This window comes from Aotus nancymaae, unplaced genomic scaffold (assembly GCF_030222135.1).
Source record: "Aotus nancymaae isolate 86718 unplaced genomic scaffold, 86718_ANA_hifiasm-v0.15.2.pri h1tg000089l, whole genome shotgun sequence".
Lineage (NCBI taxonomy): Eukaryota > Metazoa > Chordata > Mammalia > Primates > Aotidae > Aotus > Aotus nancymaae.
The window spans coordinates 13,622,662-13,635,224 of NW_026988504.1; the positions used below are offsets into that span (position 1 = coordinate 13,622,662).

The 12,563-nt window shown below is 33.1% G+C and overlaps 1 protein-coding gene across 3 annotated transcripts in view; it reads left to right on the forward strand.

Moving 5' to 3' along the window:
- The window catches only part of ABCA5 (ATP binding cassette subfamily A member 5), a 101,413-nt gene that overhangs the window by 15,469 nt on the left and 73,381 nt on the right, over nucleotides 1-12,563 (forward strand). For all 3 annotated transcript variants that reach the window (XM_064369564.1, XM_064369563.1, XM_064369565.1), the window contains 6 exons: nucleotides 1,476-1,637; nucleotides 2,669-2,757; nucleotides 4,073-4,302; nucleotides 6,201-6,342; nucleotides 8,655-8,843; nucleotides 10,313-10,460. In XM_064369564.1, the coding sequence (XP_064225634.1) occupies nucleotides 1,476-1,637; nucleotides 2,669-2,757; nucleotides 4,073-4,302; nucleotides 6,201-6,342; nucleotides 8,655-8,843; nucleotides 10,313-10,460 (960 nt within the window). The remainder of the gene's footprint in view (nucleotides 1-1,475; nucleotides 1,638-2,668; nucleotides 2,758-4,072; nucleotides 4,303-6,200; nucleotides 6,343-8,654; nucleotides 8,844-10,312; nucleotides 10,461-12,563) is intronic.

The window sequence follows — 12,563 nt, forward strand, 5'->3', positions numbered from 1 at the left end:
AGGCTACAAAGCATTTTGATGTTTGTTACTTCACTTGTTCTTCACAACAACCCAGTGTCATCAGCTAGGCATTGTAGATGAGGACACTAAAGTTTGAGGAGTTTCAATCACCTGTCTGTGCTCACACAGTTCATAAATGATGAAGTTAAGTACTAATTCTATATTCTTTCCATTTCATCACATTTGAAGCTTCTGTAGTGAAGATTAGTTGCTTGTAAACAAAACTACAAGAAAGTATTTAAAAATTAGTCTTATCTGATGAGAAAGAGTGATTACAGTATTTTTTCCACATATATCCTAAGAAAGGAATGAGCAATATTGGATTTGAATGACAATTTTTATTTAAGGAGGAGTTGTGTCATAGTTAATAAAATGCCTACTTGGTTTCTGAGGATTATGGAATTTTCTTTATAACAAATATTTGAAAATAAAAAATGCATATATTTACTAAAAAGTTACTTTTGTGCAGGCTCAGTGGCTCATACCTGTAACCAGCTAGTCAGGAGGCTGAGGTGGGAGTAACACTTGAAGCCAGGAGTTCAAGATCAGCTTGGGAAACATAGTGACACCTCATCTCTACAAAAATTGAAAACAAAAAATCAGCCAGACATGGTGATGAGTGCCTGTAGACCCAGCTCTACTCCAGAGGCTGAGGTGAGAGGGTCTCTTGACACCTGAAGTTTGAGTGCAAGATCCCATATACTGCAGCCTGGGCAACAGAACAAGACTCTGTCTCTAAAAAAATACAAGATGAAACAGTTATTTTTTTAGTTTTACTTCGAGATAGATAAATGCATTACTAACAATTTTTATAATTTTATTGCTGCCTGAAGTTAGTTTAGTATAATTCATTGAAGTTTTAGGAAGCAGCAATTTCTTGATGAAATATGAGTTCTGCATGTTTTTTTTTACTATATTTCATCATGTTTATAACATAAGTATAATACTGACACATTTCTGTAATCAAATGACAGCTGAGTAGGGTCTGCAATATTGTACCATTTTATTGTTTATTATTATTTTGTTGGAAAGTTGTCTTTTTTTTTTTTTTTTTTTTTGAGACATAGTCTCACTCTGTTGCCTAAGCTGGAGTGCAGTTGCTCAATTATGGCTCACTGCAGCCTCACCTTTCAGGCTCAAGTGATCCTCCCACCTCAGCCTCCCAAGTAGCTGAGACTACAGGCACACATCACCACACCTGGCTAATTTTTTATTTTTTATAGAGATGAAACCTCATGATGTTGCCCAGGTTGGACTTGAACTTCTGACTCAAGCAATCCTCCTGTCTTGGTCTCCCAAAGTGTTGGGATTATAGGTGTGAGCCACTATGCCTGGCCTGTCTTCATTTTTAAAGAGGCAAATATAGAAAAAGTGCTTATAAAATACTCCATTTATTAAAAGTAATTGTAAACTTGATCTACTATATTATAGTATTTTAATTTGTGAGCTAACTATATTGTTATGATATCTTACAGTCATAATTACTGAAGAATATTCAAATGAAAAAGAAATGTTAACATCCAGTCTTTCTAAGCCCAGCAACTTTGTAGGTGTGGTTTTCAAAGACTCCATGTCCTATGAACTTCGTTTTTTTCCTGATATGATTCCCATATCTTCTATTTATATGGATTCAAGAGGTAAATAGCTGTACATAATCATCGAAGATCAATTAAATGCATATCTTTGCTGCTTGTAGTTCAGAGTCAAAATTTGATATAGTTCAATATTGGCATTTTCAACTATTCTTCCTTGTTCCAATAGGAAAACTAAGAAGTATAGCATAAAAATATTTATAAATACCTATCTACTTCTACACATAAAATATTTTTATATAATATCCATTTTGATTTAATACATGTATATATATTAAATACAGTAGCATAAAGCAAAATTGCATTTTGGGTTATGTGACTTTCTGTCTCTATTTTTTTTCATGTAATTGCTTTTACTTATGGTGTAGTACACATCTTTAAAATCTTAAGGTCTTTTACTTGTGAACTTTATTAGTTTTATATTTGAAACATGGAAAACAACCTTTGGTTGTTTAAACCTATGAAGAAATATTATCAACCACAAACATTTATTCAACAATATTAAAATCACTATGCTAAATACTGAATTTGTGACTTTATTTCAAAAAGTTGCATTGTAAACTTGATCTATATTATGGTATTTTAATTTGTGAGCTAACTTTATTGTTATGATATCTTTATAGTCATAATTACTGAAGAATATACAAATGAAAAAGAAATGTTAACATCCAGTCTTTCTAAGCTCAGCAACTTTGTAGGTGTGATTTTCAAAGACTACATGTCCTATGAACTTACTTTTCCTTGCTTCTGGAAGTGCTTTGGAGCTAAGTCATGTAGAATGACCTACTTTAAAACAAAAAAGTAACTTATTTTAAATAACTACAATTAATTTTTCTTTACATTTTTATTCATTTACTTTTCAGTATTCTAACACATGTAACTTTTATTTCAAAATTTCAAGTGAATGATCAGAAATCTTATAGATATTGTCTACCTTTGCAAGTCAGTAGCTTATTTCTTTGGTCCTATAGAGATTGATTGATTTTATTACTTTGGTAACCCTCCATGTGATATCTTTAAAGCAATGCACTTGCATGTTCTACAGAATCTTAGATCTCATATTTTTCTCCCCATAGGTGGCTGTTCAAAATCATGTGAGGCTACTCAGTACTGGTCCTCAGGTTTTACAGTTTTACAAGCATCCATAGATGCTGCCATTATACAGGTAAATATGATAAAGGAAGAAATACAAAAATGAAGCCATTTTAAAATAAATATTTCCTAATTCTTTACAATAGTATTTGGTTTGCCTACTGTAAAATGTACTAAATATGTAACTTACTACAACTCCTTTAAGAAAAAAGATTAAAAAGTCGTATTATCTCATCTAGTACTTTTTGTTGTGTTTCATATTTTAGCAGAAAAACTAGCCATGAAATTTATTTTTAAAATTTTACTTTTGTGTCTGGGCTAGATAGCAGTAGATGAAGTTACCTTAGTTAGAATTCAGACTATTCAAATTAACCATATTTCATTCTTTCATGTTCTGAATAGATCTGTGGCTTTTTTTTTTCTCTATTTGCTCTTTCTAATTGGATTCACTATGCTACAGAATTTACTATGCTACAAAATATTGTAATTTCAATGTATATCAACCATCTTCTCTACTAAACTGTATGTTTAAAGTATATATGAATAATGATAGAACTAGAATGAAAACCTGAACAAGAATCCTGTCTCTGTTGTTACACTGCAATGTAGTAAAATGACTATAATAATAATACTTGACAGCATTATTGTAAGAACCAAATGAGATGATTTATGTAGAATTGTCTTGTAAACTTTTGCAATATAGTATAAACGTATTAGGGACATGTATTATTGCATAAATTCAATAATACAGAAGTTTAAGGTAAAGATAGTGAAATATGAGGTCTATTACACTGATGATATTATATCACCTATTGGTGTTTTGGCCAAAGTTTTTAGCCATGCACAGCCCAGACCACACTGGATGAATATGCAGGAAAGATTCCAATTTAGGCATTAATTGGAATGTTAGAAGTATTATGTGGCATAAATAGTTTTATTATTTGGTCTATATGTACTACACATATAGACTTTAAAGCAATAAAAGGGCATAGTATTTAAAAGAACATTTTTTAAACAGTCATAGGATTGATGCCACTAAAAATTATTCCTAAATTTCTAAATTTTGAAGATGTGTATTTTTACTAAGATACATATAATTGTCTGCTTAAGATGATAATTGTGCAATTTTATTTGATTTGATAAATTAATCAAAATTTATACACTTACCGACTTTAAACTTTATGGTGTACCTTTAGAATAAATTGAAAACAATATTCTACTCTGAATTATGATACTGGGGTCACTCACTTTATTTCATGTATGTAGCTTTTTGAGGATTATATTTGTACTAGGTTATTGACTAAATTTAAGGATGTAGCTGTCCCATTTTATTAAGCACTACTATCATAATGAAATTAATTTAATGTGTTTACATTTTTAAATTATAGTTGAAGACCAATGTTTCTCTTTGGAAGGAGCTGGAGTCAACTAAAGCTGTTATTATGGGAGAAACTGCTGCTGTAGAAATAGATACCTTTCCCCGAGGAGTAATTTTAATATACCTAGTTATAGCATTTTCACCTTTTGGATACTTTTTGGCAATTCATATCGTAGCAGAAAAAGAAAAAAAAATAAAAGAATTTTTAAAGATAATGGGACTTCATGATACTGCCTTTTGGTATGTTATTAAAAATTTGTTACCTAACATAATTAAAAATTGTATTAAATATACATATTTTCAGAATTGTAATTTTGCTATTTACCTAACTTGAAGTGCTTATCATGTTTTCTTACAATAGTTGCCTTAGTCTTGGAATTTGAGATTAGTCAACAAACTTCAATAACTAATTGGCTTCTTTTAACATAAGGGATGAAGAATATGGAAAGTTTGTGTTGACAACACTTGTAAATTTCATTTCACTTTTTTTTTGAATCATGGGCACACTCCATGTATATTTCAGAATATTTCAATATACTCCATATACATTTCTGTGTATTTCAGAATTTGGAAGATGTGAAATCTTGGAACATTAGAAATTAATTGCCTGTTACAGTTCTTCCATAATATAGCTTATATATGATGTTAAAAATTTAGTTACAGTGATTAAAATCTGAATATGCGGTATATGGACTTTTTTTCTCTTGAAAGTTTTTGTTATTTGGGTGAACTAAGATGAATATGCAAATAATTTTAGAGAAAGATATGAGAAAAATGTGTTTTCACAAGTGACCTTTAATGTATCAGCATTTTTATACAGTGATAATTTTATAAAGGCATGCATTTTTATAAATAATTCTAAGTGTAGTTTCCTTACTCTTTCCACTGTGTAAAGAAGTTCGTTCTGGGGGAAAGGTTAATACTGTGCATGTGAGCTGTTATTGTAGTCTGTTTTACAAAATTTTATCCCAATTAGCCCAATGTAACAATTAATTATAACACTTTACATAATGGGGTTATTGTATATAACATATTTCCTTTGCTTGTTTTTCTTTCATTTGTTATTTTAGAAAGTATGGGTTTTGGGATTTTTTTTTTGAGACATGGTCTTCCTCTGTCACCTAGGCTGGAGTATGGTGGCATGATCATGGGTCACTCACTGTGGCCTCAAACTCCCTGGCTCAAGAGATTCTCCCACCTCAGCCTCTCAAGTAGCTGGGACTACAGGGGCATGCTGCCATACCCAACTAATTTTTAAATTTTTTGTACAGGCTGATCTCAAAGTGTTCGCCTCAAGTGAACCTCTCATCTCGGCCTCCCAAAGTGCTGGGATTATAGGCATGAGCCACTGTGCCTGGCCAAAGGATTGGCTTTTAAGATTTATTGGGTTATTAAAGTATTTTATGGAGAACCGGTAGCTGGAAGAATTTAGGCAAATTGTTCTCTCAGTCTCTCAGTTTTGCCTCTGTAAAATGATACATTCTGTTTTGGATCATTTTGCTACCTTTTTAGTCTTAACTCAGTGATTTTATGACATCATACATTAAATCCTGAGCTAACTTGAAAAAAATATGTAAAATAAAAATACTGCAGCAATTCCATTGAGCTCTGATTTGTAAAGAAGTCTTGAGTAAAAATAGTGAATTTGTTACTGATCTTGTTGATTTCACATTGTGTAATTGTAGTAATTATGTCATTGATTAGTGAGGTAAGGTAGTCTTTATTGTTTATAGTTGCAAAAGCCATCAGAGGTTTAATTGTAGCACATGCCATGAAGAAAATTGTTATCTTGACTCAATAAACTTTTGTATTTTAAGAAAATCAGAGACATTATGTGCTATTGAACTTTTGAGAGTATTAGATTTAAATTAATTATGAATTACTATTCATTTTGAAAGCTGTTTTGACTCTGGAAGATAGTATTTTTATCACATTATACTTTTACCTATCACTTAACCAATACTATATTTTTAATTACTTATAAGACTGTTAATTTTCAATACATAAGCATACACAGAAATGAACAGTGGCTTAATTTTGAGAATACAATGGCTAAAATCTAAATTTTGTTTAAAATGATTTTTTAACTGTCTAAGCTTATGCATTTGACCATAAATATATCTGTATTCTCATTTTAGGCTTTCCTGGGTTCTTCTGTATACAAGTTTAATTTTTCTTATGTCCCTTCTTATGGCAGTCATTGCAACAGCTTCTTTGTTATTTCCTCAAAGTAGCAGCATTGTGATATTTCTGCTTTTTTTCCTTTATGGATTATCATCTGTAAGTATTTTAACTTGGGATGGAAATAAAGAACTGTCAAAATGTTTGATAATATAGCAAGGTCTTTTTTTTCAGTTTGCTTATAGTTAATTTGCCATGAAAGACAGATTTTACTATGTTATTGATAAGTGACTTAATAAATAAATGATATAGCATCACTGTATCCCTGTATTTTTAGGAAAGTTACAAAATAGTTTTAGGTTTAGATTTAGCTTATTTTCATATGATGTACTTAACATACAACTCCTCTGTTATTGTCTTTATATATTGATGTATATAATTAAGACTGTTGAGTATAGACTGTTTTTGTCTTCATGAAATCCTTACTTTTTCAAGTTAATTTATACTCCAGGATGATGATGATTTTTCTTTTTTTAGATGGAGTCTTGCTCTGTCACCAGGCTGTGTCACAGTGGCACAATCTCGGCTCACTGCAACCTCCGCCTCCCGGGTTCAAGGGATTCTTCCGCCTCAGCCTCCTGAGTAGCTGGGACTACAGGAACGCACCACCATGCCTGGCTACTTTTTGTATTTTTAGTAGAGATGGAGTTTCACTATGTTGGCCAGGATGGTCTGGATCTCTTGACCTCGTGATCTGCCCGCCTCGACCTCCCAAAGTGCTGGGATTACAGAAGTGAGCCACCTCCCCTGGACCAGGATGATGATTTTTAAAGTTATGTCTTTGCAAATGTAACTCTTTGGCAGTGTTGATATCCATTTGGCATATTGGCTGAATGATGGGTTTTAACCACCAGCCTTTGTTTTAAGTGGTTCCATCTTCCATTATGATTGGTTTATGTGCCTGTCATGTACCAGTTGTTAAATATTTTGGCTATTATCGCTGCTCTTTAAAATAATAAATTATAGCCAGGCACGGTGGCTCACGCCTGTAATCCCAGCATTTTGGGAGGCCGAGGCGGGTGAATCACAAGGTCAAGAGATCAAGACCATCCTGGCCAACATGGTGAAACCCCGTCTCTACTGAAAATACAAAAATTAGCTGGGCGTTTGGCACGCATCTGTAGTCCCAGCTACTCGGGAGGCTGAGTCGGAAGAATCGCTTAAACCCGGGAGGCGGAGGTTGCAGTGAGCTGAGACTGTGCCACTGTCCTTCAGCCTGGCAACAGAGCAAGACTCCATCTCAAATAATAATAATAATAATAATAATAATAAATTACAAATAACTAACATACTTTCATATGTAATTTCCTGTTTGTTTGTTTTTAATTTTTAATTTTATTTTGAGATAGGGTCTTGCTCTGTGGCCCAGGCTGGAGTGCAGTGGCACACGCATAGCTCCCTGCAGCCTTGACCTCCCAGGTTCAAGCAATCCTTCAACCTCAGCCTCCTGAGTAGCTGGGACTACTATTAAAATATATATATATATATATATATATATATATATATTTATATATATATATATATTTTTTTTTTTTTTGTAGAGTCAAGGCCTTCCTATGTGTCCAAGTTTGGTCTCCTGGGCTCAAGTGGTCCACTTGCCTCTGCCTCCCAAAGTGCCGGGATTACACGAGTGAGCCACTGCACCAGACCTCCTGGTTTTTGTTTTTGTTTTTGTTTTTGTTTTCTTTTTAAACTGGCTTTTTATGTTATGAATATATTAAGTTTAAAAGATGGGTCTTGTACTTAAAATTTTTGTTGATTTATTTTTGTTCGCATATTTTGTGCATCTTACTGCAGAAACACATGGCCATTTATGGTTTCTGTAATGTAGAGGTGGTCATGTTTACCTGTGGTAACTATGATACAGATAAAAATGCAGTCTTTAATGTTTGTTAGTTTAGGGCTAGGTGCGGTGGCTCACACCTGTAATCCCAGCACTTTGGGAGGCCGAGGCAGGAGGATTGCTTGAGGCAAGGAATTTGAGACCAGCCTGGGCAACATGGTAAAACCCTGTCTCTACAAAAAAATTCTAAAATTAGCTGGACGTGGTGGCCCACTCCTGTAATCCCAACTACTCAGGAGGCTGAGATGGGAGGATCACTTGAACCCATGAGGTAGAAGTTGCAGTGAGCCAAGATTGCACCACTGGACTTCAGCTAGGGTGGCAGAGCAAGACCCTGTCTCAAAAACAAAAACAAAAATCACAAAAGCATTTTTTAGTTTAAATTTTTTAAATGTTTATCACTATTTGTATGAAAATAAAATATCTTCCCATAGTATTTAGAAATTATAGTTGTATTTTAATGAATGTATTTTTCATGAAAATAACTTCTTTCACAAGCAAACTTTAATTTTGTTTTCATACCAGTGTATATGAACATTGCACTAACCTTAATATTTATATTTTATAGGTATTTTTTGCTTTAATGCTGACACCTCTTTTTAAAAAATCAAAACATGTGGGAATAGTTGAATTTTTTGTCACTGTGGCTTTTGGATTTATTGGCCTTATGATAATCCTCATAGAAAGTTTTCCCAAATCGTTAGTGTGGCTTTTCAGTCCTTTCTGTCACTGTACTTTTGTGATTGGTATTGCACAGGTAGGTAATATATTAATCTTGCATTCACTAAATATTTTCTTTCTGTTTTATGTTGCTCTTTATACTACCATGAATGCTACCTTTGATTTACAAAAAAAAAATTATTTTAAAATTTTAGCATGAGAAAGAAATGATTTCTGGAGTATATTTTATATCTAGTTTTTTTAATATTTTCTCCAATTTTTTTAGTTAAATGTTCTGTTTATAAATTTTTCCCTTTTTACTTCAATGTATCTCAGTAATTTATTTCACTGCAGAAACTCAGTTTAATAGTAGTTTGTTTAAATGTCAAGTAATTCTTATTGCCCTATAGACTGGTTATACTGCTACCATTTATGCATTTATCTCAGAATAATGTATGGGAGAAAATTGTGTGGGAAGCAGAACAAATTTATTGTGAGTGTAGTGGTGAAAGAAGTAGGCCTGGTGGATTTTGTTGGCCCAGGCTTCATGGAATTGTCATTTATCTAAATAACATTCAGACTTATAAATATTATTTTTATTAGTCCTTACATGGGTAGTCAGGTTCTAAATGAAAGAAATCTTATAAGAAACTGCTTTTCTGTAAGTAAGCAGCCATTAAAAAAAAGAAAAGAAAGAAACTGCTTTATAGTGGAACGTAAATTTGGCTAATGTACAAAGAAAAAATGTAATTACTAAATATAAGAAATTACTCATGTTGGTTGGATAGAAATTCTGATTCATGAGATACAATTAAATATTGAGTTAATCATTTCACTTATTTATGACCTAAGAGTGATTGTTATAAATTTTGAGAGTTCACTGAGTCCCCCTTCTCTAGGAATATAGAATTATAGATTCATAGGTTTTTATTGTGAGTGGGATGGCCTTTCAGTGTCATTGAATTCATCTTCTTCATTTTATAGATGAGGGAACTGAAGTCTAGAATAGTATAATTAAAGTATATTCACTTAATGGCAGGGCTAGGACCTAAATGAGGCTTCAACCTCCCATACACTTCTTTTTCCATGCTATCACAAATATCTACTATGAATATTTTAATAATTGTGTCAATTAATCAAAATACCTGCTTACTTTTTACTATTAGATGCTAACCATAATTTTATTCTCCAGTACTTACTTTGTTTGGCTTCCATATGGATCATAACCCTTTTTTTAGCCTTTGTAATTATTAATATTGCAGTTTATTTTTATTTCATTTGTTAGTAATTACATTAGAATTAAATGTCCCTAGAGTGAATATATCCTAGTTAAAGAAGCACAGCATTAAAAACGATGGAAAGGAATTGTTTTGATAAACATATTTTTGTAAAGTCTTTTTTGTTTTCCTTATAAATTTATATTATTAATTTGGTAAACTGTTTAATCTGTTAAAAGGTCCAGTTTGGTTACTGTCACTGTAGATATACTGAATAACTATAAGTAGTGTTAGCTTTTGCTTGTTTTTGTCATTTTTATGTAATAAAATTAGTGTTTCTATTTTTCAGGTCATGTATTTAGAAGATTTTAATGAAGGCGCTTTATTTTCAAATTTGACTGCAGGCCCATATCCTCTAATTATTACAATTATGATGCTCACACTTAACAGTATATTCTATGTCCTCTTGGCTGTCTATCTCGATCAGGTCATTCCAGGTATGCAGGTGGTTATTGAATTTTACTTTAAAGATTTTTTGGCTTTTTTGCTCACATAGGGTCAGCTTAATTTTAAGTTTTTTTTTTCCTAGCCAGGGTACCCTAAGTCATATTCATTGTTAATGCTTTTAATTTGATTTTAAATAAATATATTTTGTACCTTAGGCTGTAGCCACTTGTGAACATAAAGAGATTGTGTAAAAAGAGAGCAGTTTGTTTTGAAAACCTTAAGTCTCTAGTGGATCTTAACTTGGTCCTTCTTTATATCAGTCTTTTTAAATTAAGTATTTTATTTTACCCTCTAAGGTCCAAAACTGAAGTGATCTCGTAACTCCTACATTTTCTTTATCTTCTGTCCACATCTATAGCCAATATAGCAAACTCCTATAGATTCAATAGTAGTATTAAGTATCTAGCACTTTTTCTTTTCCCCTTATATTCTTCATTACCTGTGTCTGTATTCTACACCTGGACTGTCATATATGGTAACTACTAGCCATGTGTGGCTTTTAAAATTTAAATTAATTAAAATTAAATCAATTAACAATTTATTTTTTTCAGTAGCACAAGCCACATTCCAAGTGCTCAGTAGCCATATATGGCTGTTAGTTACTAAATTGTATGGTGCGATCTAGATGTTCTATGGAACATTTTCACCATCATGAAAGTTGTGCTGTGTAATACTAGTCTAGTTTAGGGGTTCCCAACTTCCAGAACAAGGACCTCACTAGTTGCCTGTTAGGAACTGGGCTGCACAGCAGGAAATGAGTGGTGAGCAAGCAAGAGAAGCTTCATTTGTATTCACAGCTGCACCTCATCACTCACATTACCATCTGAGCTCTGCCTCCTGTCAGATCAGCAGTGGCAGCATCAGATTCTCATAGGAGTGTGAACTCTATTGTGAACTGCCCATGTGAGGGATCTAGGTTGTATGCTTCTTTTTTTTTTTTTTTTCAAGACGGGGTTTCACCATGTTGGTCAGGCTGGTCTTGAACTCCCGACCTCAGGTGATCCGCCCGCCTTGGCCTCCAAAGTGCTTGGATTACAGGCGTGAGCCACCACGCCCAGCCATTTGTATGCTTCTTATGAGAATCTAATGCCTGATGATCTGTCACTGTCTCCCATCACCCCCACTTGAGACCATCTGGTTGCAGAAAAACAAGCTCAGGACTCCTACTGCTTCTATATTATAGTGAGTTGTATAATTATTTCATTATATATTACAGTGTAATAATAATAGAAATAAAGTGCACAATAAATGTAATACATTTGAATCATCCTGAAACTATCCTTGCCCTTTGTCTGTGGAAAAGTTGTCTACCATAAAACTGGTACCTGGGGCCACAAAGGCTAGGGACCACTATTCTATTCTAGACCATTGCAGTACCTCTCATCTAGTTATATACCTCAAGTCTGTCAGAACACTTCACCTCTTTTTTTGAGGTTTTTATTATTATTATTACTGTTTTTTATTTCAATAGGGTTTTGGGAAATAGGTGGTGTTTGGTAACATGAATAAGTTCTTTATTGCACTCATCACCTGAGCGATGTACACTGTACCCATTGTGTAGTCTTTTATCCCTCACCCCCCTCCCACCTTTTCCCTGAATCCCCATCATCTATTGTATAGTTCTTATGTCTTTTCATCCTCATAGCTTAGCTCCCACTTATGAGTGATAACATATGATTTAAGGTTTTCTATTCCTGAGTTACTTCACTTAGAATAATGGTCTCCGTTTCCATCCAGGTTGCTGCAAATGGCATTATTTTGTTCCTTTTTATGGATAAGTAGTATACTATGGTGTGTGTGTGTGTGTGTGTGTGTGTGTATATGTGTGTGTGTGTATCACATTTTATTTATCCAGTCGTTGGCTGATGGACATTTAGGCTGGTTTCATATTTTTGCAATTGTGAATTGTGCTGTTATAAACCTGCATGGGCAAGTATCTTTTTCACAGAATGACTTCTTTTATTCTGGGTAGATGCCTAGGAGTGGGATTGCTGGATCAAACTCTAGACTTACTTTTAGTTCTTTAAGGAATTTCCACACTGTTTTTTATGGTGGTTTTACTAGTTTACATTCCTATCAACAGTGTAAAAATG